Source organism: Polypterus senegalus, chromosome 12 (assembly GCF_016835505.1).
Source record: "Polypterus senegalus isolate Bchr_013 chromosome 12, ASM1683550v1, whole genome shotgun sequence".
In the NCBI taxonomy this organism is placed as follows: Eukaryota; Metazoa; Chordata; class Cladistia; order Polypteriformes; family Polypteridae; genus Polypterus; species Polypterus senegalus.
Genome location: NC_053165.1, coordinates 150,241,770 through 150,269,763, shown reverse-complemented (window position 1 = coordinate 150,269,763; position 27,994 = coordinate 150,241,770). Strand labels below are relative to the sequence as shown.

At 36.7% G+C, this 27,994-nt stretch overlaps 1 protein-coding gene across 1 annotated transcript in view; it reads right to left on the bottom strand.

The window, feature by feature from the left end:
• Positions 1-1,576: 1,576 nt before the first annotated feature.
• Positions 1,577-27,994, bottom strand: part of myo5c (myosin VC) — an 86,952-nt gene continuing 60,534 nt past the window's right edge. Inside the window, exons 30-41 of the mRNA XM_039770309.1 lie at positions 25,004-25,097; positions 18,125-18,188; positions 17,508-17,676; positions 17,032-17,116; positions 15,983-16,081; positions 15,003-15,157; positions 12,011-12,100; positions 11,613-11,763; positions 8,364-8,649; positions 6,565-6,739; positions 6,390-6,470; positions 1,577-4,051 (exon numbers count right to left, since the gene is read on the bottom strand). Coding sequence (XP_039626243.1) covers positions 3,899-4,051; positions 6,390-6,470; positions 6,565-6,739; positions 8,364-8,649; positions 11,613-11,763; positions 12,011-12,100; positions 15,003-15,157; positions 15,983-16,081; positions 17,032-17,116; positions 17,508-17,676; positions 18,125-18,188; positions 25,004-25,097 — 1,602 coding nt within the window. The 3' untranslated portion in view covers positions 1,577-3,898. The remainder of the gene's footprint in view (positions 4,052-6,389; positions 6,471-6,564; positions 6,740-8,363; positions 8,650-11,612; positions 11,764-12,010; positions 12,101-15,002; positions 15,158-15,982; positions 16,082-17,031; positions 17,117-17,507; positions 17,677-18,124; positions 18,189-25,003; positions 25,098-27,994) is intronic.

Genomic DNA, 27,994 nt, shown 5'->3' with positions numbered 1-27,994 from the left:
GGAGTAGTTCCAGTTAATCCTGATGAGCCACCTGGAGCACTCCCAGATGCAACATAAAAAGAGCCGTCTCACTTCATTATAAGAACCAGAATCAGGAGGAAGAGGGACCAAAGCCTGACCGTCGAGGTGGAAAGGAGAGGAAAAGAAGACAGAAGGGACTGTGTATTGTATTTGGTTCTCTATTGTACTGTGCTGCTGTGAGGAGTGAAGGAAAAGCACGTGTGCTGTGCTGGAATGCGGGTCTCTGCCAGTCTGTGTCAGGATTGGGGCAGCTGGAGCGACCCTGGTTTCCATAAGGAGTAAAGTCTAAAGAAAAGGGATAGTTGGGGAAAAAAATGGTAAAGGAGGTTAAAGCATTTAATGTTTACACAAAAAGACAAATACTGCAGAAGTCAATATGTAGCACAAAAACAATGTACACTATATACTGTACATTGAAATATACTGCACAATCCAAATGTATAAATATCAACAGACATTATTATTATGAAAATAATTGTGAATGTGTCAAATATTTAATATTAACTTAACAGTATTAATACATGAAGTGAAATCTTGCTTCCAGTGGTCTCCCACAAAGCACAATGACACTGGCAGAATAATGGCGGGTCCATCACACCCTCTCTAAGGTGTCACTGCATTGCCAGTAGCCATAACCTGATCACAATAGCAGTAACAATAAGCATCACCCTAGAACAACAAGAAAAGGGAGAGAAAATAAGAAAGACAGTGGATCAGCTTGCAATAAAAAATAGATAACCAGTAATCAATATTTTATTTTATATACATGTAGATTTAGCTTACATTTATGTAAACATGTAAAATATTTAGCATGTACTAGAAATAGTGTTTTAGTTGGAGTCGGAGAGTTGTTAAGAAAGTTAAGAAAAACAAATCTAAGAAAAACATACGTGGTTATAATTTATTGGGCTAGTTTTTGTTACAAACATTTAAATAAAAGAATGGCCAGTACACTCTGCTGATGCTGCCTTTACAACTCTTTAAAATCTCAATGCCACTCAGTCTTTAGACTGTTCCTCCAAACCAAGTCACCCTGGACAAAGGTGAAGAGCAAAGACCTCAGCAATACAACAGAAACTCTCCCAAGTTCATGTTTTCATGCTTGAAGTGAAGATCCTTGTTCTGATTATGGTGTTCTGAATTTCTGTGCCATAATAGGAGTTTGTTTTTAGAAGTTATATTGATATTAGAAGTCACCCTAAATGCTGCCTTCATGTAACTTTGCCCTCATGTCTCCGTATCCTTGAATTTGAAAGGATGTATGGCAAGGCTGTGTGGAATTCACAATTTATATAACCTTTTGAGCAGTTCTAACAACAACTATGCATCCATTCATTATCCAACCCGCTGTATTCTAACTACAGGGTCACTGGGGTCTGCCGGAGCCAATCCCAGCCAACACAGGGCGCAAGGCAGGAAACAAACCCTGGGCAGGGCACACACACATGGGACAGTTTAGCATCGCTCATGTGTCTAACCTGCATGTCTTTGGACTGTGGGAGGAAACCCACGCAGACACGGGGAGAACATGCAAACTCCACGCAGGGAGGACCCAGGAAGCAAACCCAGGTCTCCTAACTGCGAGGCAGCAGCGCTACACACTGCGCCACCGTGCCGCCCAACAACAACTATGCTATGCTAAATTGTTTGCCTTGTGACTGATGAGGTGTCTAACACTAGAAAAAATATAATTTGGGGGCACTATAGCCAACAGCTGTATCTTTTACAACAGTTTTGTTTACTCTTAAGTTTTAATAAGATGATTTACATTTTGTGGTCACAACTTCTTCACAGTATAATCCTTTATAACTTCTGACAAAATGTGATTTAGCCTGTAAAGTTAACTTTAAGCCAATGTAGTGACAACAACTTGAGTTTTATGGCAGTATTTCTTGCTTACAGACATGATACTCACCGCTATGTCTAGAATTAACTTTGTAGTATTAAGTGGATTTAGTAGGACTTAAGAATGAATACATGTATAAATCCAATATTTGAATGATTCAAACAGCCTCACAGTAAAGACATGAAGTGGCCAACATTTCTCGATTAAAAATAAACAAGCTTTTCATCAGTTTTAAATATTACAAAGCCGGGAAAAGCAAATTGTTTATAAATGCGATGACTAAAGCGATGTCAAAACTGACCTCTGCATTATTGATGTATTCAGTCAAAACAGAACTTCAAGCTGTTTAAATTTAAAGTCATCAGTACTGCTTTGTAGAATCATTACTTTTTTAATACAGAAAAAAAACATTCTTTAAATAAAATCATTTTCATTCATTCACTTTATATATCAGGAGAACTATTAATGATATAAATAAATAAATATCCTTTGGTTTGGCCGTGTTTCATCAGCATATAAATTAAAGTTGATGTCTCAATTACACCTCTTGCATATAAATAGAAAAAGGAACTGTGAACTGTGATGAACACCCCATTTAGATACAGACGGTAATGAACGAATACTGTCATCAGACCAAAGTAAAACAAAAAAAAGTGTCAGAATGTAAGCCAGAATACAAATGAAGCCCCGTGAACATATCTGCTAGTGTTATTCAATCAAGGTGTTGTGGTTTTCTAAAGCACACTTTAAACATTCCTTCTTTCTTCTATACCTATCTTCTCTTGGTTTGGGTGCTGCAACACTCAGCCCCATGTAAGTGTAGGTGTGCTGGGCTGTAAGTTTAGAGTGACCAGTTAGAATGTCTCTGGACTCTGGCAAGGAACAGTATACTCTGGACGAAAAACACTTGAACACAAACTCCACACAAGGCACCTCAACCTGGCATTGAACTTTGGCCTGACTGCCATCAACACTAAAGTTCATCCACACTACCACCTTTTTGTTTAAAATGCAGACATCACTCTCCATTTTCGTCTTTCGACCACACTAGCTCAAAGTTTTTAATTCCTGAAAATGGAAACTTTTGGAAACACAGACTCTAATCACATTTCAATCGGTTTGTGCGCATTACGTGGCCTTTCCCTAATTGGATCCTACTCAGTACATTTTACCAGCCGCTTTGCTCACCTTCTACTCATGTGTTACACTTAATTGCCTCATTGCCAGTCCAAATAAAACAATGTTTTTTTGTTTTCGTATTCACCATTGATGTTCCCCATGTCTAAATGCAAGCTGCAAATGGAGGTTTAGCATGGACATTTCCATTCCCAATTTCTGCCGAAGTGTGCAAGCCCAGTGTAAGTGAACGGCTACCTGATATGTATTTTCATTTGTCTTAGTGTGGGCAGAGATACCTTCGTACAGGATTAGAAAACACTAGTGTGGACAGAGATGGCTTTCATAGTAGTGTGGACACAGCCTGAACAGTACTATCATAAACTGTATTATGTAATGGAAGAATATTAATAACAATAAAAAAAAAATAACAGTAATTTTCATACTTTGTCATCTAGCCTGTAAGTGGACAGTTTGTGCAAACAGTCATTTAATACTTAATAAAAATTACAGTATGAGTGATTTTTGAAATGACAAATTCCTTTCTTTTGCAATCATAGACAAACACCCACAAACCTGTACATAAACAAGAAACAGTAATTAAAGAACGACTTATTTGTTCAGTTTGTACAGTTTTATATATGTTTTTTTTCCCAAAACACTTTTGTTTAATTATGTTCATCAACTCAGAAAAGAAGGAAAGTCTTAAATCCATCCCAGCTGCAAAACCGGTTTATGAAGTGTTGAACAAATAATGGAGAAATTCTACAGATGTGGGCTGTAGTTCAACGCTGGGCTGTTGGTATTTTGGCACTGATAGATAAAGAGTCACATACTGTAAAAAGAGCAAAAATTCCAGTATTTTTTGCTTTGGATTCAATTAAAAAAATGTAACGGCATCTCATTTCAATCCTGTCAAAGTCTTGTAAGGAATCCTAGTTTAAGACTGCTGGGAACTTGGATAGTTTCTAGAGCCTGAGGTGAGGCACTGTATGGAAATGTGACTTGATAGAGGTACTTGGCATCTAGCATTAGTTGTGAAGTTCCTTCACGGCCTTGAAGAAATGACTGTAAAGGAAACAAAAACAAGAGTACAATAAGATTTAGAACAACGTGTTTTGTACACTAAAGCAATATTCAATCATACAGTACATTTTTTATAATATAATACTTTATAGGGTGGCACGGTGGCGCAGTGGTAGCGCTGCTGCCTCGCAGTTAGGAGACCTGGGTTCGCTTCCCAGGTCCTCCCTGCGTGGAGTTTACATGTTCTCCCCGTGTCTGCGTGGGTTTCCTCCCACAGTCCAAAGACATGCAGGTTAGGTGGATTGGCGACTCTAAATTGGCCCTATTGTGTGCTTGGTGGGTTTGTGTGTGTCCTGTGGTGGGTTGGCACCCTGCCTGGGATTGGTTCCTGCCTTGTGCCGTGTGTTGGCTGGGATTGGCTCCAGCAGACCCCCCGTGACCCTGTGTTTGGATTCAGCAGGTTGGAGAATGGATGGATGGATGGATGGATAATACTTTATAACATAGGAGTCAAATCATATCCCTTTCTCCACTCAATTTTCTGAACCTTCTTTCCTTATAGCAGGGTGCTGGGTTAGATGGGACAGCCTGAATCTAACTGAGAACACCTCTGAAGGGGATGCCAGACCATTGTGGGACACACATTTATACAAACTGGACCAATTTTTAATCACAAATTGAGCTAACAGCAGTGTCTTTGGTATGTGGGAGAAAATCTAATCCTAGAAGACAACCATGCAAATGCTGAAGAAATAAGCGTTTGACACACAGAATGCATGGCAACTGAGAATCAAACTGTGTCCAAGTGCTGCAGCCTGTAACTCCTTATTCCTACATAAAAAAAAAATCAAGGTAAACATTACACTGTAGTACAAAATAAAATAAAAGCTAGCTTTATATAGTGAAAGGGTTTTCCGCTATTCCAAATCACACAAGCTTTTAATATATCATTTACTGATAAGAAAGTGGCACTCTTTAATTTGTAATTTTAATGTTTTTTCATCAATCTAGTATTGTAGTGGTAGTGAAAAATCAAGAAAAACAGTGAAGTGTCCATCACCTGTTGATCAACTTGATTTTGCCTTGTTGGTGTTTCTTGAGGAGCAGCACTGAAAATACTATAGCGCCAGGGCCACGTGCCAGTGGATTCTTGCTCTTTACAATACTCTTTTAGGTAGCTTGCTCCTTTTTAAAAGAACTGCTCGCTATTGCTGCACAACTTGGAAATTCAAATGCAACTTTGCCATGTTTACCATTTTTATAGACTCGCCTGCAGCTGGCTCTGAAGCAGATCATGTGAGCGATGGAATGCCAGCTCCATCTGTCGGCGATTCATTCCCAGGCTGACGCAACTTGTCAGCATGGTTATTATACACCAACAGTGTAGATGGCCAATTAGCAATACACTTATTGATTAGGCGGTCACAGTCATGATATACAGTAACTGGAGTGAGCTGTCACTGGACAGAAGGATGAACATTTCAACAATTGTTTAGTATGATTTGCTCTCTTATTTTACATACAATGTTAAGACATGTATCTTTGCAGTTATAAAGCCTGTATTTAGAAACACTTGCACAAGTCAAAAAAAAAACAAAACTTTTCTTATAACCTTCTGTACACCAGAGAATAGATAAGATCTTGTGTGACTGTTCTTCACGGAGAATGCCAGGTCACTACCAGTATATACTAAGAACAAGGGGGCTCTACATTCATATTAATCAAGGGATGGGGGTCTACACAGACAAAAAAACAAGTTTGACTTAGTCCAAGGATTATTAGTGAAATGCTGAGTTGGTAGAAGGCTCAAGAAGATACGTCATGCCTAGGCAGGAAAGGGCAAAAGACACAAGGCCTGAACAGGAGGGAGCAGTCAACCCCAACACTACGATGCCCTATTGGCACAACAGGTGCAGCAAGAAAGCACAAGAACTAAATATGTTCAGAGGTATACAGAAACACAAAATCTCTCTCTTTCTCACTCCATCATTTCACCAAGAGGCCGTGCCAATGTTTACTCGTGACGTTTGCTTTGGTGGATTTGCTATCTTTTTGTTAATCTGTACCTCATCTACATTATACAAAAGAGGAGGAATTCTGAATAAAGTTCTTGCTGCTTCTGCTGTTCCCACGAAAACAGTTAAGCAGCATGTATGACAATGTGTGTGTTTGTGTTATGTAAATATTTGACCTTTTTAACATTTTGCTGAAACTAATTTAATTTTCCTTCTATTGGAGTTTGACTCTGCTAATGCTGGAGTTTTATAATACTGTGTACTGCACTGTTTTGGGTTTATAAGAAATGATATTACATAGATGTTTTCATCAAGTCTCCCCCATATATTGGCACAAATATTAAAAGACAAAACAATTTTCTCACCTGAACTTTGCGAACAAATGATGGTGCAACTCTTTTCTCAAAGTCATCAATGGGTGTGTATGAGTTAAGAATTTTTACTATCTGAAAGAATTAAAATGAAATAAAAGTTGTTTCTGCAACTTTAGTTAATTTTTACTAATGTACTGTACCGGTTCAATGACGAAGACAATCTCACCTGAACAGAAGAAAGACTTGAACATCTTTCACAGATTTCCTTGGCATCCTCTTCTGTTGATTTGTTAACCTGTAATAGCCAAGCAGCTTGTGAAAGAGGCTCCATGGTATCAATGGCACTGCTGCTTTGGAGATTTTTCTCTTTCAGCCATTCTTCCAAATAACTAATGTTACATCTACAAAAAGTATATAGACAAGTGGAGAACAATTACTTTTGTATAATAATTAATATAATTTTAGGAGGCTGTGTTAATTTTTTAAAGATGTTTGTCTAGTGCAGGGGTCCTCAATCCCAGTCCTGGAGAGCCACAGTGGCTGCAGGTTATTGTTCTGACCTGGTTGCTGAATTAGAAAGCAATTCTTGCCAATAAAGCACTAACAAGCTATGAAATTAAATGAACTCTGCTATGTCAGGTCATTCTCATATCCTAGATTTTCTTTCCCTTTCTATCATGCAACTGATTTGAAGGCTAAAATGGACGAGTAATTCTCAGTCCTTCACTTTTTTCTCTTCATTTTTCTTCCAAGTATTTCATTAAACCCAAAAGTGCAGATAAATACACACAGGTGTAAATGTAAATAAGCTAAATGGAGAAATGCTGCTCTCTCTTGTCATTTGCATGTTATTGATAATAAGGAGCAATTAAAATAGCTGTTTAAGACAAAATTAAGCAATAAGGGCTCAAAATCACTAAAGTGAAGCAGAAGTGTTACTTTAGCAATAAGTGCTTTTTATTAAGCAACTGGGTTGGAGCAAAAACCTGCAGCCACTGCGGCTCTCCAGGACCACCGTGATTGAGGACCCCTGTACTAGTGAATTGTCTATACTTGGAAAAATGAACATATTTATGAAAATCTGTTATTGAGAAGAACTACAAATTCAAAATTACATTAAAAATATTGATACATTTTCAAGTAAAACAAACTTGCTCTTTTTTTAAGTATTTTAAATTTTAGTTGAATTAATTGTCCTGAAATTAGTTTTTAAAAAAATATTTTCTGTATGTTACACACTTTTAATTTTGATAGACTACTCAACGTCTAATTGTAATTTAAATATCATTTTCACCTTTTTTTTTTGATGCGACTCCTTAGATCTTGACAAGTACAGTATATTGTTTTAGAAGATCTAAGTCATTTCAAATGTATTTGAAAACTGGCATTGTTATGCTTAAATTAATTCTCAATTAATATTTGCCATTCAAACACTGATTTAGCATACTTAAAACGCTACACAACAAAGCAAGAGATAATAAAGTAATGTACATGTTAATATAATGTTTGTGAATATATGTATATACTCATATAGGATAGCACTTGGACACATACTCACATGCTGTATACAGCCTAATATAGGGTGCTCCAGATCTAATTATGCAATTTTCATTACGCTATAACTTATTAAGTTTATTACATAGAAAATCTCCCAGATAATCCCGGACCATCGAGAAGTGTGCGAACTGACGACATGAAGAATCGTCTTCGCGCCAAACTGGAATCGTCCCCGCATAAATCAAAGTCATCCAGACGATCTGGATCTGCATAATTAGATCTGGACCACCCTGTATTTAAAACAGGTTGATTAAACAGGTTAAATAACAAACAACAAGATAATTAGAGTAGGGATACACATTGTAAATGGATTCCTCTTTACATGCTGTACACGGTACACTAGAAAGCATAATCCTTAACAATGGTAATGTTAGACTTGCTGCACTATTTTGTTAACTGTCAAGCTGGACCCATAGACTGTAGCATTGGTACAATTTCAGAAGCACCTTGCTTGACTTGGCTTTTTACCTAATCTGCATTCCTTTCCTGCAGGAGCACATGTCCTTGCGGAGGAAGAGGCCGTTAAGAGTATCAGCACCTATAAGGAAGAATAACTGCTTGACAGACTGCTTTATTAACTCAGGGTCCATGCCGTGCTGACACATGGCGCTGTGAAAGTGGCTCAGCTGTTGCAGGATGGAGTTAATGGTCAAAACCTCTGCATCTTCATAGATACTGGAGGAACGCTTTCGGAATCCTGTGGGTTTCATGCTGGAGATACCCTGGAGGCTCTCATATTCCAACATGCCTGGGACTGTGGGAAACAGAGATAAGAGAGAATAAGGTAAGTAAAATCAATAGGACTAAAAAGTGATTTCTGCTATCAAGCCAGGAAAAAGGGATGATCAGATGCTGAAAATCTGCAATTAGTTTTCTCCTCAACAGATTTAAATATTTATGTTTGTTGTGAATACAGGATTGTCATTATTATACTTTTTTGACCTAATCTAATTTAGGTTACAGGGAATCAAAGTTTGTCCTGAAAGAAAAAGGAGATAAAAAACAAAAAGGAGCCCTTACTGGGATGTCACTTCCATCATATGATAAGTGGACACAACCAACCAACCACGCACACCAGGACAGTTTAGATATGCCAATTCCCCCCCGAGGTAAAATCAATATTACATTATGCAAATCGCAATGGTTTAGACATTTTTTTCTTGCCCTACTGAGCTATGGCAAATTAAATGTCATACTCCAAGTCATACACTGAGTTACTGGTGGATTAAAATGCTGATGGAATTTTGTTTTACTGCTATCTACTGACTAATGCACTTTGCTAAGTATATTCCACCTATTTTATCAATTTCTTAATACGTCAGCACTTTAAAAACATTAAATATTGGGATTTTGTATTCAGAATTGTGATTTGTTGTCTTATTGCATTTTATTCAGACATTATTTGGTAGTTTACTTTAAGAATATTTGTAAACATGTACAGCAGTCAAAGCCGGTAAATAGAAGTGTGTTATATAAGAATAATCAAGTCGAACACTTTTGTCACTAGGAGTTCATACTGCCTAATACCACATCGCAATATCAAATAAACTCTGATTGAGCTGTGGCAGAGTAAAGCCTTGTATACCCTCATCACTGTATTTAAGAATAGTCAACCATTTTTTATAGCACCTTACTAAAAAGATTACAATATGCAAGCTTTCGAGGCAACTCAAGCCCCTTCTTCAGGCAAGATGTAATGACATCTTGCCAGAAGATTTTTGGCATTACATCTTGCCTGATGAAGGGCCCAAGTTGCCACAAAAGCTTGCGTATTGTAATCTTTTGAGTTAGCCAATAAAAGGTGTCATTTTGCCCGACTTCTCACTACATTCATAATGGCTAACACGGTGCAACACCCTAGTACTAGCACCTTACTATAAGTGAAGCACTCTATGTTTTAGGTTAAGTGAATCTCTTGAGGTCAAACAGTAAAGGGCAGTTAGTGAAATGATAGGTTGTTGTGTAAAGTCCTTAGTCAATCCAAGAGCTTGGGAAAAAGTTGTAATAAATAATGTAATAAAGTGAACAGAAAGTCTTCCAAAGTTCTAAGCAAGTCTGTTCACTGCAACTTCTTTATACAAGACTTTTCTCACCATTCAATATGCATACTTTAAAAAGGACTGGCATTTCTAAATTTGGATTATGCATCACTGCATCAAGTGCTATTTTTTATCCTGCTGCATTACAGTAACACTTGTATATACCAGCTGATTCATCACCTTTCAGTGTGAGCCAGATTCATCTGTAACCGGTCTTTCAGTTTTTAGTAAAGCCCACGACAAATTCAATACAATTAAGTGATCAATAAGCAGATCCGACAGAGTTCACTACTGATTCCAATTAAAGTGTTTCTTCAACTGAGTTGTATTTTAGACTAATAGACATTAGTTTAAATGCATATGTTACTTGCCAACATCTTCCACTGAGCAGTTTATTTGGAAGGTATGTGATTTTTTTTTTACATTTGCATTTATTTATATTTCTTTTAACAAATACAATTATCAAATCAGTTGTTCATGAAACTAAAAGTAAAGGCAACAACACAAATTCTATCTAATGCACAATACCACAAATTCTTAATGGCAAGTCAGGAAAGAAATATTGCATGATAGATAGATAGATAGATAGATAGATAGATAGATAGATAGATAGATAGATAGATAGATAGATAGATAGATAGATAGATAGATAGGAAAGGTAAGTCACTATATAACTGACAGATAGATAGATAGATAGATGGATAGATAAATACTTTATTAAGTAAAACTAGAAGGAAAAATCAAAGAATTTAAACTCCAAGAAATAATAAATGACAACAAATATAATGGGTGCCTAAAACATCGCTTAGAAGCAAGAAGTTCAGAAATGTGTCAGGCCTGAGGGGTTATATACAGTTTAAATTAATTTACTAACCTTTATTGACCTCTTCAGATTATGATGATAGATGCATTTTTTTCCACTGAACTTCTAAGGCTGATAAATAGCTAACATGTTTCCTGGTTATTATCAGGGATATTATTAGACATTTATTACATATTGTAGTATCCCTTTGGAATGAATAAACTATCCATTTATCTTGTACAGGATGACTGTAAATGCCTGCTTTGTCTCTATAGTGCAATGATGATTTACAGGTAAACAAAACATCTCATAGAATCCTGGTAAGCAAGCATTAAGATTTAAATTGGATACAAGCTTTGGTACTTGGCCAGTGGAGGAATATCAGGATGGATGTAGCATGTGACAGTGAAAGTTGTAGATAAGGTTGCCTACTATGTTCTTGATAAGTGAGCTAAGTGTTGACTGTCTGCATGTCTGGAGTCGTAGCCCTCAGCATCATACCAGCCCATCACAAACGAATCATAAACATATTCAGACTCACACCAGAGACAATTAAGAGACCCACATGGTAATTTTTCATAATACTGGAGAATGCTGAAAGATGACGAATACAGATCACATAAAAACTCAAAGTACTGTAGAAGGCATTCAGTTACACCTCGGATCTAAGATCTATAAAGCAGTAACTTTGTTCAGGGAGTCACCTTGTTTAGCCAGTTAGGAATAAAGGTGCAATGCAAGAGAAGGCATGATTGTGTTATGGTCCTATTGGGACTTAAAATACTCACACAATTCAACACATCATAGTAACTACACTGCTGTTTTTTTAATAAACCCTTTACAGAGGCACTGTGTCCCTCGTTCCCTTGACCTTACCTATTATTGGTTGTAGATTTTTCTCCATTACCTTGATGAACTGTTGATAAATACGAATGGCCAGATCACTGAGAATCTGCCTGTACTCAGAGATATCAAAATTTTTCAAGCAATTTTTATTCTGGCGTGAAGTATTGTGCTTCATAAATTCCTTAAACAGAGACACAGAGATATTTAATTGTAATTAATTAGTAATAAACATGATGATAGGTGGGCAGATGGAGCCAGCCCTGCAGCATCTGTATACAATCCTTGATGAAAAATCAGTCAAAGTACTGAATTAGCTTTATATTATTCTATATCTACTGCATACATTTGTATCAACGTGCACACATACAACTATCCAGACCCTAACCAGCCTAAAGTGAAATACAGTTTTATCTTTGGACATCTCTTACCTCCTCACCACTGTACTGCTTTAAACAGTTAAGAAAATGCATAGCATTGGAAAGCCAAAAGGAGAGTGTTTCAAAATCCTCGGGGTGATCCTATGAAACAAAAGCAATTCTTTGTTAATCATAGCTGCAGTGCATTTAGCTGAGGCAGCAGAGCTAAAGCCAAAATAACCATTATGCAGCTAAATCTTACTTCAAATTTTGTAAGGCTCTTAAAATAAAAAGCAAGATCAATCCATGCTCTTCCCTAGAGAAACAGCGATGGCAATAATGTTGGCGTAGATAATGGCTAATTGAGTCTATTTGCTATGAACGTGAGAAAAAAATGGAGATGATTTATTTTGTAGGATAAAAATACAGTAAGAATCTTTTTTTATGATTCCATCAGCAAGATTATGAAAAAAACTCAATAATCATATGTAGCATAATGCATTTTAGAAATAATACCTGCTTTCTAGGTTTAAGTAATGATTTCTAGTATTCAACTAATTTTGATTCACTATTTTTCTTTCATTTTTAATTATATTATTTGTGTTTGTTTCTGTGTTTATATTTTACTGTTCTATTTCCTGCGTCTTGTGTGATTTTATTTCTATGTTGGCTTCTGCAATCCTGCACTTTTCTCCTTGGGTTCAAGTAAGCATTTCCTTGTCTATCCAATACAAATGTGCTGGCTCCAATTTGGATTTTCTAAATGATTGCTAATTTATGACAATAAATGTAAATTCGCTAAAGATAATGTGAATGACAAGTAAAACCTAATTGGAATGCTTGTATCATATGAAAAGCTTGCATCATATCTCATATCCTGTGACCAGCAATCAAAACCTTCATTCATCCATTCATATAATAATATCTAGGAGCAGCCGCCTGAGTGTGTGTTTAGTACAGTCATTGATGATCTGATGTAGCTGATCCTAATTAAACTGAATGTGCAGCATTCTCATCGTTACTTTGCAACTGTCTACACCACGGTTCTGGATGCATGCCATGCCAGTCATACGATATGCAATAAAAGTCTGATGCCTCTCACTATCAAAGTGGATAAAAACACAGTTCTAAATACAGAGTACGGAAATTGAGATTTTGAAGACTAGTGAAACATCTGAAAGGTGTAATCACTTCAAAATAACCACTTGGAAAATACCACTGCTCATGTGTTCGGTGTAAGAAAACACAATGTTAAAAGTGGATTGATAAGGAAGTCCATAAGGAACTTTACAGATCAGGCGAAACCACTAAGAGTGTTAAGCTCAATATCAATACATCCAATATCACATTCTGTTTTTTAGAAGCTGCCAGTATCTCTACTAAAACTAGCTGACAGAGTAGTTCGATCCAGATTCCCACAACCCTTTGTGGGAACAATTGTTTCCTGGTTTGCATCTTAAAAAGCATTTCCTCCTCATTTCCAGTGATGTTCTTGAGCCATTTTTTTGAACGCTGTCTCCCAGAGAAAACTTATAAATGTCTTTGAGAATTTTGAAGAGCTGCATTAAGTTCCTACAAAGCCTGTCTGACCACAGAGTTCCAGATCCCTTAGCCTTCAGAGGTACTTTTGGGTACCATTCCCTATACACAGCTTGAATTGTCGCTATGTCTTTTTGTACTATGGCGGTCATAGTATCACATAGTACTCCACACACAGTAGCACTAGAACATTACTAAGTCTGAGCACAATGTCAAATATATTTGTTTCTATAACTTGGAATTTAACTGCCTTATTGAATTGCTTCTGGGCACTGACAAAAGGATGAGAATGTGATGCTACTGTAAAGCCCCAAATTATATTTTGTTCTCTGAATTATCCATCATGTATACATACAACATTAATCTGTCATCTATATATAGAGCTAACTTCTTGCACTTGCACCATTTTGACAAATTTATTGGTTGTATTTTATTGTTCATTCAGTGTTTTTATTTTCTTTTTCAGTATTTTACAAGGTGACATTAATATGTCAGTGTGTATGCCATTATTTTAGACAATGGTTTCCACTGTCTTATGCATAAGGATTACTGAACTATGATTTCTGGGATCCATTGTGTATCAGATCTCTTGTGTATAGAAGTTATATTTTCACCTTTCTATCATCAGGTATTTCAGACTTTCCTGCTGGTTTATGAAAATCACCTTTAACTTCCTTTTACACTACTGTTTTGATCGATAAATTCAGCTGTAGCTAAACCTGGAGAAATCAGCTGTTGAATTTAAATAGATGATCAAAAGATCAAAATTAGGTGTTACTTGTAGCTTTTAGTATTTTTATTTGTTATGTTTTTGAACAAAAATGTTTTAAGAGCCATTGTTAAAAATAGGGACTGTTTAGTAAAATCCAATAGGGTGGATTTTTTTGTCAATGCAATTAAATAATAAATACTACTAAATTATTTAACTTCAGTTTCACCTCAAATCACTCACAATTGTCAGCCCTATATAAGATTAAATTCAGAGTGTCATTCCACTCCCACTTTCATGAACTGAGCCAGCATTTTCTGTTGCTTACTGATGTTATGTGTATATTTGGTGTCCTTAAGGCCCCGTCTGCCATTTAAGACAGTCTGTTTAAAACAAACCTTAAGATTCACTAGAACTTCTGTTCTTCAGTCTTTAGTTTACATTTCTTTTTTAGTATTCATTTTGTCTCTTGTAGGGGGAATGATGGGGAATTTTTTTTGTGAAGACAAAACAGTGACTAATGCTTGGATACTACTTAGCACAGGCAATGCAAATACAAATAGATTGCAGTAATAATTACCTGTTTTTAAAAGTATACATTAGTCCATCTGAATCGTACATTAGACTGAATTTAGCATAAAATGACAAATTAAAGAAATTCTAAAATGTTAAACAATAAAAAAAAGTATTTTATAAATTGATGAGATGTATAAAAATCTTGTTGTTATAACCTACAAAGACAATTACAAAAATATCGAAAACAAGAACTCTTTTTATGATATCTTACGATATGGGTATCCTAATGCTACTGCCTACCTTTATCATATCCTTTAGGCCATTGACAATTGAATTCATTAAGGACTTGAGCTTGGCAGCATCGTTCATATAATCCGCATATCTCACACACATAAACAAGAGGTGTGCTGGAAGACCTGGAATCATGTTCACCACAACACCTCGAGGTTTCAGATCTAAAAATGGGCGAATGAAAACAGTTAATTCAGTGAACTCTGCAAAAGGTAAAATGCTTAGCTATAGAAAGGAGAATATTACTGTAATAGGCACACAGTGACCAGAATCAGCTGTCAAGTAATAATAATAATAATAAATTCTTTGCATTTATATATAGTGCTTTTCTCACTACTCAAAGCGCTCAGCAATTGCAGGTTAAAGGCCTTGCTCAAAGGCCCAACAGAGCAGAGTCCCTACTGGCATTTACAGGATTCGAACCGGCAACCTTCCGATTGCCAGTGCAGATCTCTAGCCTCAGAGCCAGTAGTTTTCAAGGATTGTTGGGAAAGGGAGATGATGCTGCCATAGGTATATTATAGCAGTGGTTCTCAAACTGCAGGGAGGGCACCCCTAGGGGGGCGCGAAGATGTGAAAAAAGAAAACAAGAATCAAAAATATGAAAAAAAAAAAACATCTGTTGAAACCAAAACAAATTAACTTAAACTACATTCTGATACTAGAACAATAAATATAGAGTTAGATAAATGTCGAGAAAATTTAAGTAGGTATAATAAAATATGCATCTACATTTCAAAAAAATGTTAGGGGGGCGATTAAAACTGTTATGAAAACTCGGGTCGCAAATACTTAAAGGATGAGAAACGCTGTATTATAGGATAGATAGTGTAAAAACTTTGTGTTCATAGTTGTGTTCAAACGGGGGTGGGTTATAATAGAGGAAAATATTTTCTGCTAAAGAAAATGTGGCCTAATTGTCAAAAATAATTATAATAATAATAAAAAAAAATTGCATACACCAGGTGAAGTCATTTTAAGTATACTACCTAGAATAAGGTGCTTGATAAGTTTAGCTTCATCTTCACTTTTGTATTCCAACATTCCAATGTATTCCTTTGGAACAGGAGGTGCTTGCACTTGATTGGCTATATAAAGAAAAAACAAAATCTCCATTGGTTAATACACAGAGAAGAACTGAGACAAACATAACAGCAATTTGTGTATAAAATGAATATTTCACATCAAAGCATAATCAGACATTTAACCACACTGTTATGGGAATACATAGTGTTCATAAGTCATTTTTAATTCATATTTTCAGGTTCTCAAGAAAAGGACACCGATATTGCAAATTAGATTGATTAGTATGAAATCACTGTATTCCCAGAGGTCCCAATTACATATATACAGAATATTTCCAAGGAGTCAATGACTTGTATTGCCTCCTTAAGCTTCCCTAAAACCAGACTGATGCCCACACCTGCCAAGTACACACATGGACTCCCCTTTTGTCTATCTCTCTTTCTTTGTTTCTCTCTTATACTCATCTAATTCTTGATTTTCTTTTGCTGCACCATTTGACACTTTGCCCTACCTTACCTCAAATTCTAGATCCAACATGCCTCTGGTCATGAGATGGCTTTAAACCTTCTAAACATACAGTATATACGCATACATATTTGCATTTATGTAGTTGCTTCTTCAATTTCTTTCTTTTTCTAATCAATATGCAGGTCATCATAGTCCATTACCATTCATATAAACTGGCCAATATGGCAACATGATGCAAAACAGCTGATTATCTTGTGATATAGAGGAACATACATTATGTAATACCTAAAAAGCTAATTCAGAAAGATTTTTATACAGGAAACAGAGAAACTGAATTACTGTAAATCACTGTGAGAGTCATGCATTTAATTCAATGAGTTAGCACATTGCTAAATAAACAAGAAGTATTACTGTATGAAACATATGACCAGTCAGTCACTTTCAGCCTTGTAGGTAAAGTACAACAGAATAAAAAAAGGAGATTAAATAAATAAAACAAACAAACAAACAAACAAACAAAAAACCATACAACTCCATAGCATACCTTTTTCAACTGCACGGAATGCCTGAATCTGGCTTTGAAGTCGCTTGATGAGTCGATCCTTTGCATCAATCTGTTCCTCAAAATCCTCAAAGCAATTAAATAAAAATATTTTCAGATTTGAACAGCTACTGTTTTCAAGCACTGCCAACTGTCGGTTGTTTATTTTGGCACAGAATCAATGCAGTCACTTTTTCTTGTAACATTTGGAAACATTCAACTGCTGAAGCACTGGCTAGACACTGATAACTTTAAATGAATAATCCATCCATCCATTATCCAACCCGCTATATCCTAACTACAGGGTCACGGGGTGTCTGCCGGAGCCAATCCCAGCCAACACAGGGCGCAAGGCAGGAAACAAACCCCAGGCAGGGCGCCAGCCCACCGCAGTAAATGAATAATGATTCATTTTAAATCGATATGTTACATTAAAGACTAACACAATTGACCATTTTTTTTTCTTGACTACGACTCACCATTTTTTCTGCGCTTAGTCGGGTCGTCTCTTGCCGTAGTTTGGTTTTTGCCTCATTTTCAGCTTCATATTTTTTCCTCAGGTCCTCATTCTCCTGCTCATTCTTTTTCACCTTTTCCAGCAGAACCTGCTTTTCCTTATCATAATCCTTCACATGAACCTCCAGCATTCTTTATACACACAACCCCAAAAAAGACAAACTAGTTATCTTGGAAGCATTTCATGATCAAATATCTGAAAACCTTTTAAACTGTAAATTTGACCATGTAAAAAAAATGGAAGGGACAAAAATAAAAAAAAATCAATGTCTTTAATTAGCTAAGAAAGCCTGAATCATCCTTTCTGTTGTGATATTTTAAAGTGCTCTTGATGCGCAGACATCCAGATAGTTTGTTGCATCACGCTCCGACTAGGACTAGACACTCTGGTACTCAGGATATGGCAAATTCTCAACCTTTTTTTTATTGTTTTTGATTCTATTCAGCATTGTTATAATTAAGATATTGTTTTAAACCATGATATGTATACATTTTTTGTCTTTAAATGTATAACTTGGGCAGTAGCAAACACTATGACAAAACCGAACTAGGCTCATTTTCTGAAAAAGTAACTCCTTACCTGCATTGTGACTGTACTTGTTCAAGTTCATGATGTAGCTGGTCTATGGTTTCTTCCATTTTGTCTAAAGAATTTATCAGATACCCAAAAACAAAATCTAGTTAGAGTTGCAGTTATATTTAAGTCGACTAAAAGAAAAATGCCAGGGTCACAATGTTTCTGAAATTCCATCCATCCATTTTCCAACCCGCTGAATCCGAATACAGGGTCACGAGGGTCTGCTGGAGCCAATCCCAGCCAACACAGGGCACAAGGCAGGAACCAATCCTGGGCAGGGTGCCAACCCACCGCAGGACACACACAAACACACCCACACACCAAGCACACACTAGGGCCAATTTAGAATCGCCAATACACCTAACCAGCATGTCTTTGGACTGTGGGAGGAAACCAGAGCACCCGGAGGAAACCCACGCAGACACGGGGAGAACATGCAAACTCCACGCAGGGAGGACCCGGGAAGCGAACCCTGGTCTCCTAACTGCGAGGCAGCAGCGCTACCACTGCGCCACCGTGCCGCCCGTTTCTGAAATTATCACAAACAAATGAAAAACTAAAATTTCTTCATTGTAAGTAAGCAGATATTGAGAGTTGATATGACAGAAGGATTCATACCTGTTTACAGATTTTAAATTATTGTTAATTTAACAAATATGTTCCTATTAGAAAACCAAATAATAATTAAGAGGATTGGTTCACCCTTTTTGACAAATGGGATCATTACAGCCCCATTCATGAATGTGATTGAGGTCATTTTCACGTTAACCATCAAGAAATGTATACATAAGGAGACATACTTAGCTGATCTGGAAACTTGCCAGACCATTGAAAACTTAAGAAATTGGACACACAAGATGAAACCACTTATTACATCAAGTTTGTTTGTATGGTTAATAGTTAAGCTGTTCCATTATCTCATCCAGATAATTCTAAAATTTTGTCTAGGCCTCTGCTTCAACTGCATGTCTCGGTAGTTTGTTCCCAATTCCTAGAACTATTTGAATAAAGAAGTGCTACCTGACTTCAGTCCTAAATGCATTTCCCGTTAATTTATTTTTCCACTGGTGTCCTCGAGGATGGGATTCAGCATTAAGTTCAAAGAATTCTGCTGAATCTACTTTATCAGTGCCTTTGAGTACTTTGAAGACCTGGATTAGAGCCGCACACAGTCTGCTCGAGACTAGACTGGTTTAATTCTCTGAGTCTGTCACAGTTGCCTATGTTCTCAAGTCCCATGACGCACTGGGTTTGCTCTCCTCTGCACAACTCCAAGAGCTGCTAGGTCTTTTTTTTATAGCATGGTAACCATAATTGCACACAATACTCCAGATGAAGTTTCAGTAGCACATTATACAGTCTGAGCATAACATGCCTTGATTTATATTCATCGGTTTTTACAATATAACCTAACATATTATTTGCCTTTTTAATTGCTTCTACACATTGTTTAGATGATGAAAATATTGGGTCAACATAAACCAAACAGCAAAGATACAAACATGTTAGGCAGATCATGTGTATTGTTTCAGGAAGGTGCAATAACTTCAATTTCCACCATACTCCCACCTCATTCTGTACAGTTTCACTGCTGTTTCATGCACTTTTGCCAAGACTTTCCTGGGATTTCTGGCTCATTTTCTTCACATTACCCTTTAACAAGCAATTTACAGGTACACTTCTCTAATAATTATATTATATATTATATTCTCTAATACTTCTCTTTATTTTTTTTCTCCAGCCGTCTGGAGTTTTTTTTTCTGTTTGTTTTTCTGTCCACCCTGGCCATCGGACCTTACTCCTTTTCTATGTTAACTAATGTTGTCTTATTTTAATTTCTTATTTTGTCTTTTATTTTTCTTTTCTTCATTATGTAAAGCACTTTGAGCTACTTTTTGTATGAAAATGTGCTATATAAATAAATGTTGTTGTTGTTGTAATATCCTATATTTGAAAAATGGGGCTGCTAGCATAGTAACCCCAGTCGTTATATTACATTCCCAGGCCATTATATCTTTTTGCCTGGATTTTTAACAGTTTCTTGCTAGGCATGCTAGTTTTCCATCATCATCATCATCATCATCCCAAAGACATGCACGTTACACTAATAGCTGAGTGTGGTTATGTGAATGTATATGCCCAACAATAGACTAATTTTGGGGCAGATCTCTAGCACAAGAATAGCTAACAGAGAGTTGGATGTGAGGTAGCGACTTGTGCCTGAATGTGCTGTCTATACAAACAGCGGCAGCGACTTGAGCAAATCGCTGTCACATAAACTCAATTCTCCTGCTACTTAAAGCTGTGCCAAGTCAGTTAAATGAACTTCATTATTGTCAAAGTAAAAAATGCAAGCAAGGAAAGCCAGGTGGTCACTTAACTTACAGTATATAGAAAAAATGAAAGAGGAAAAAAGAGCCCTGTAAGCACAGAGTGACTAAGCATGTGCTCGGTATTTACTCCACACTTAAATCAACCCCATCGCTGCATATATTTTTCTGACACTAAAATTTATTGGCAAGCAACACAATCACCTACGATCCAGCATTGTTCATTGCAGCCAACAGTTTTATCTTAAAACTTCAACATAAATTTTAATTGTCAAATGCGTATTACTTTAAAACATGTTATGCTTATTAAATATGAATTGCAATTAGCCATTAACAATGGTACAATAAATACAGTTTTTACAGCTTGAGTTAGAATCTGGTGCCAATGAAAAGCTATTTCTGACACCACAAACCTATCTGGGATATGTTTTTAACTACATGATTATAAAATGCTTTTAAGAAAAATGTATTTTATGTACTCTTTTTACAACATGTAGTTATATTTTATAACTTATTTTTGAACATAATGACACTTAATACATTACAAATGTAATACCAATACCATTAATGAAGTAAATTAAAAAAAATTCTTCAACTTTCCAAAAAAGTCAGCCAAGTCCTGGAACGCACCTGGATGTTATGCCATGCGTACATTTTCTAATTTGATTTATAATGCTTTCATGCCACTTTAAGCTTGTTGAGGTGAAGGGGACCAATCTAATCAGATGCTGTCTGAATGATATGGCTCAGATAATAAATGTGAATACCATTACATACTGTAACTAAAAATGCTGACCAACACTCAATGTGATACAAAAACCCCTGATATTTATTACACATTCTGGTATAACAATTATTTTTACAATTGTGGAATTTCTTGCAATTTCCCTCCAACTTAGGGTCCTGGGGAGGAAACAACCCTGGGAGGGACACCTTTACTAATATGAAAAGGATTTAAGGACTTATCATTGTTGATGACATGGTCTTTTAGTGAATGTGTACACACATACACAAAGTCATCTGCATTATAAGGGATAATAACAAGGTATATGCATATAATTTATAGGAGATGGGCACATGGATAAAATACCGTCATCTCTTGTACTGTTCTAAAAGAGGACTACTGAATTTTCTGCCATTTTGGTAACATTTTGTAGACATTGCTATGGAGTCAATGTTTAGCTGCATGTTTATCTGAAATCTGTAATTAAACAAGTTTAATAAAAATATCCAACTGACAACAGAATCTATGATCTGTAAGCTGCAGAGGTTAACGTGTATTGTGTTAATTGGGAGTAACAAATTCCCGTATCAACATAAATGTCTCAAACTACCAGCACAATCATACAATGTCAAGAATGGTTACCAGCAGGCCTGTGAAAGTAGATGTGTAAATGTTTGTGATTAATGTAGCCTGCTTAACGCGTTAAAAATATCTAGCGCCAGCAATGAGGCAAATGCCTCAGGCAGTGCTTTGGTCAAGGCAGCTTTTTCATGTAATTTATTTATTTATTTTTTAACATTATGAAATGTTAATACAAAAAAATTAAATGGGTACTTAAAGAATTACATACACATCCACTACCATATTAAAAACTACCTTTAAAAATGTTATTAAATAAAACTTTCATTTAAAAATTAAACATTTCATATTACACGGTTCACAATGATCTGCCAACATGTCAATACACTGACTACGACTACAACAGCACTGGTGTTCATTTTTGTAATTTACACATACTGGTAGGTGCAGGGGAGTGAGGTTCATCGCAGTCCTGGTACAATAGAGAAAAGCTGCAAAGGTAAAAATTGCAATTTTCATGTTTCTGTAAGAAGATCAAATCAATGTCACATAACATAAGTGCTAAATAAGTTATCTTTGGGTGGCACTAAAACCAAAATAAATCTTTGGTACCTCTGTATTTAACAAGCCAGTTTGCCAGGTAGCTTACATTGCTGACTAGCCTAATATAATGACAAAATTCTACAAAATAAAAATGCCCATATTCAAGTTTGCAGTATCTTTGCTAATTTATGCAAAGAACGCAACATAACCTTTCACGTAATACACAGGGTCAGTTTTTAAGCAAGACAGCAGCCATAGAGATCTTTTTTAGCGTGCCAAGAGCAAAGGTGTATTTAGATATGTTTTCCAACCTTTTTTCTGAGGCGGCACACTTCTGTAACCCACAAAATCCCTAGGCACACCACGTTTCTACCAACCACAAAATAATTAAATCTATACATGTGCAAACTGTCCAAAGATGCAAGACAGGAGGCAGCAAGAAAAGCAGCCCAGAGATTGCCGTTTTCAGACACAGCACTTGGTCAACACTTTGGACGCATTCTCCAGCTGCTTTGTCCCTTTGCCCGCTTATATAGGTGGTCCTGTCTTTTCCTCAATCCACTGACCCAGAATCAGAGGCCACTCGTGTATGCCCAAAGTCCCCTCAGCTCTGCGAAGGTCACTGGCGAACACACACCCAGGCAAATGGACCCCCAACACGTCTCTTGGCTGCTAAAGTCCTCTGTAAGTGCTGTGTCTGCAAAATGGTCGTCACAGAGCTGTTTTTATGTCAGCTTCTCCAGGTAGTCCTGTCCTCCTCAGACAGGTCTCAAACACCTGAGGAGTGTGTCTGTCTCAGGTCTGGACCCAGGGGCACTGCACTGTTATTTCCATGGTACACCAGTGGAAAAACACTTGTGCAGAGAATAATTATGAAGTCATTGATCGTAATGAATAATTGAGGATAGTACTCGTGGAGTTTCAACACAAATTTTAATGTATGCCCATTTAAAAGGTGCATATTCTTTCAATTAAATACAGGGAGTCCTCAGGTTACAAGGTTTCGAGTTTACAACGCTCACTCCCATAAAAAATTGAGACATGAGTGTTTTGGCTTACGCCATTAGCGTCATACTTACAGACTACGTGGGTGAACTAATTTTGTTGTGCGCGGAGGAAGTGTTCCGTTTGTGTGTCTTTGTTTGGTGACTTTGTGGCACTTATCATGGCTCCTAAACGAAAGTCAGAGTCTTCAGATGGTAGTGCTTCGAAGAGGAAAGCCATCACGATGGAAGTGAAATTAGACATTGTAAAGAGATCAGAAGGAATAAAGGTAAGGAATTTTTTACACTCATTTTTTGTCATTTTTTCTGTTACTACAGTACAGTACACTGTACAGTACAATATATTTATGTCCTTTTCCTCCTTCTGTGGCTTAGTTGTGTTTTTATGTTCTAGATTATGATTTTGCAAATGTGTTAGGATAGGTAAGTGACTTAGGCTGGCGTGTGTTTCGGGTTACATCTCTGTTGTAGGAATGGGACTGTGTCGTAACCCGAGGACCCCCTGTAAGTCTTTAGCAGTTTATTCAAAGTCAACAGTCGTTTCAATAATTTTTTTTTCCATTTTGGCACGTCTGCGTCTCATATGCTATGCCAATATGATAATTAATACGTTGGCCTCAATTTCCTATTGCCTTCTTTTCAACTTGCCTTTAAGGAAGGCATTCAAATTGAGGTTGTACTTGCTCAAATAGTATTTTGTTAAAAGGTCAGTGCTTTAGGTTTAAACTATGTCATTCATTTTTTTTTTTTTAATTCCTTTGTGTTGATTCCACATTAATTTTGTGATTCAGTGTGTATTTACTTCATGATTTACATATTAATTTTTGTAATTACATGTTTTAATGTTAGATGTGATTAATCACGATTAATTACATTTATGAGATTAATTGTTTTTGGTTTTTTTTATTGATTACCAGCCCTAGTTATTACTGAACACCTCACAGTTCCACAGTCTAACAGATTCTAAGCATGGCATTGCCTGTACGGAGTTTTCATGTTGTAATTTTGTCTAAATTTTTTTTCCACCCCATATTGTATCAGTACATGTGTTCTCTGATAAGATAGCTTCCTCTCTCCAAGGCTGGTTCTTGTCTTGTGCCTGATACTAAAAGGAAGAACTCCCAGAACCTTGAACTGAATTTAGGAATTCACAAAAATGAAGGAATGCTAAATGCAATACGTGATACTCAATATCATTCCAGTATAATAATTAAAAAAAGAAAAACAGAAGGTATGGTGCACTGTACACCCTGAATAAATGTATTCAACAGTTGTTCATGTCTGCTTTGTCTAGAAGGGCAGAATCTAATTGACAGCATCAAAGATCAAGGCAAGAATTGACACCGATCAGACAAGACACTACTTCATCAATCAGGCATAGAGACATATTCATATGCCCCTTTAGCCTAACAAGCAAATCTTTGGAGGCTGTGGCAAGAAAAACAATGAAAAAAAACAAACCATGGGGCCACAAAAATAATGTACAAAGGTTTCACAGACATTAACCTGGCCACGATCTGAACCCGGAACTCAAGAGCTGTAATGTAATGGCATTATTTGTACCACTGTGCTAACCCACCATGAAAAAATACATAAATATATATCACAGCACACATATTAACTTTTTAGAAAGCAAACTGTTTGGGGTTGAAATTGTCATGTGATAAATTCTGTTTCTTAGAAAACGGGGGAAAAAATGTACCTTTCATTTCAACAGCTTGGTCTTTAATTTGGACTTCCAGCTCTTTCTTCTGTCTCTGAAGCTCAGATATTTGCTGTTTATATTCAGGAATAACCTTTATTTAAAAAAAAAAAATATATATATTATACAATGGCATTACAGATTATAAAAATAACTTCATGGGAATGGATGGATACTTCTTCCACACACATCAAGTACTTTATTTCTTAATGCTTTTTCATTAACAATTTCTTTTTAAGCATGTAATGAATTAGACTTTCACATTAGCAGTGCCGCAACACATACAAGGGGATGGGTTTCAAAATATTCAATTTGCAATAAATAAATTGTTATAATTTCCTCTCCAGCAACGTATTACATAAACCCACTTTTTCCAGGACAGGGTTGTGAAGAATCAGTCTATCACAACAGCAAGTGTCACCAGGTAGTAAACTCCCTGGACAGGATTGCTGGAGCATCACAGAAACGTTTATTACCAGTGAGTCAATTTAAGGAGATTTATTCCAATAACATCTATAATATGTAGAAGGAAATTGTAGTTGTTGGGGAAAATACATACAAACATGGCAAACCTTGCAAAATTCATAACATAGCCACTGCAGCAAGGGTCCAAGTATTGTGAGTGTACAATCTTACCTACTGTGCTACCTAACTAAAAACAGTAAATGAATCATTTTAAAACACTTACCTTTATGGGTATAAATCCAAAATGCACTTAAAATCAGAGTGCAAATAACAGAGAAAATACACTGATGCAATAATAATAAATTAATTATAAAGTTATTTTGAGAACTCTGCATTTGGATTAGGAGAATTGCTAAAATGTATAATTGAACTGAGAGTAAAAAATAAAAGTGCAAAAAAAAATAAAATACTAAAAGCGTACCTGACTGGCATGAGTCCCCATGCTGTAAGTCAGTAAAACAGTAAACCAAAAGGATCACATAATAAATAATTGATATTTTTTTTTCAAAAATACGCTGTAAGAAACAACTTGATATGGATAAAGGTAAATCTCTTTACACACTGTGTATCAACTTGTCAATCCTTTTAAATGAATAATCACAATACGTATTAAATAATTAATTAACCAGTTAAATATTTCCTTAAATATTTATTTTCAAAATTACTTATCTAATTTATTAATAAATAAATTTGGTAAAAGGCAAAACATATATAAGCTAGTTAGCACAGATCTTTGCTGGTTAGGAATCCGGGACTGATTTTCAGTCAGTCACTATGTGGAGTTTACATATTGTGATATTTGGCCGGCTTATCATCCCGGCCAATACCCCCAGGCCGCCAGATGGAGCCCTCCCTGCAGTATGGAGGTGCCCCGAAGACCAGCAGGGAATCATGGACAATGTAGTTCCACAAGAGGGAGCTGCAGGGAGGACCGAGGACTCATTTGGGCCCTATGACCCGGAAGCTCGTCATAGGAAGAGCGACGGGCTTTAGGGGTGAAGAAAAGAACTTTTACCTGACCCGGAAGTGATTGAGGATCACATGGACTGGGGATTGAGAACACTTCCGGGTCAGGGGATATAAAAGGACTGTGGGAGCTCCCAGACGGCGAGCTGAGCTGGGTGGAAGGGTGGCAACGCGTCTGGGAGCTGGAGGATTGATTTATTGTGAATAGTGATTGTTTATATGAGTATTGTGGTGGAGAGTGTGCTTTGTGCACTGTGGCAATTAAATAAAGTCAGAATTTGGACTTTTACCTGGTGTCCGGAGTCGTGGACAGGGGTTCAAGGGAGCGAGAGCGCCCCCATCTACCACAATATTCTGTCTGTGCACACCTATGTTATCCTTGGTTACTTTGTCTTCCAATACGCTGATATGAGGATGGACTTTTAAACAATTGTTTGGTGTGATTTTCTTTCGCGTTCTACATATTATGTTAAGGCATGTAGTGATAAAGCATATATTTAGGAAAACATTCACTAGTCAGAAGAAAAAAACAACTTTTCTTGTAATCCTGTTCTACTCAGAGAATGCTGAACCAGTATACAGTAAACTAAGAGCTGGGTCCTCTACATGCATTTTAATCACAGGCTATGAGTCTGCAAGGACAAAAAATTCTGAACTAGTCGAAAAGCGGAGTTGGTCGAAGACTCAAGGACACAAGGCCTCGACACAAAGGGGTAGTTGCCCCTACATTATGACATCCCACTGATTCAAGAGGTGTAGTATCAAATGAAGAGGCCATGTCAGACGAGAAACCAATCAACTTACTATAAAGAACCACCTGGCCTGGAAGAAGAGCTGCTATCCACACAGTTTGTATTCAGTATGATTTGTTGCACTTATTACTTTGCTTTTATTTTAGGCACATTAGGAAGCTTAAGATCTGCGGTGGGCTGGCACCCTGCCTGGGGTTTGTTTCCTGCCTTGCGCCCTGTGTTGGCTGGGATTGGCTCCAGCAGACCCCCGTGACCCTGTAGTTAGGATATAGCTTGATAGATAATGGATGGATGGATGGAACCTTAAGATAATCAATGATGCATACATAAAAATATTAGCCTTCTCTCTTGCTTGTCACTTTGAGGCATAGATAAAAATGAAAGGTTAAGTATTTAGCCACGGTTCCAGTGAACCATGACAGTTACCATAAGCTACAGGCTGCAACACATACAAGGACTATAGTAGGGATTTAGGACACTCTGTCCAGGTCCATGTAATAAAGAGTTTAAAAGTGAGAATATGGTCACCACAGGACCAAAACACACACTGAAAGGTTTTCTGTGTTCAGTTATCTGTTGAGTTTAAATTGGCCAAGGATCAATTAATGTGGATGTTTGTGTGCATACACTTGGATCAGCTAGGGTTGGTTCCAGCATTTGTGCTCTGTGCTGCAAGATTAAGATCTGGTACCTCAGGACCCAACAAAATAAAGTGTAGACTGGAGAAATGGATGGTTGGATGAAAAAAAAATTGATTGCTGGAAGAATAATTTTTTTCTTAATTGAGTAATTTATTACTAGATCATCA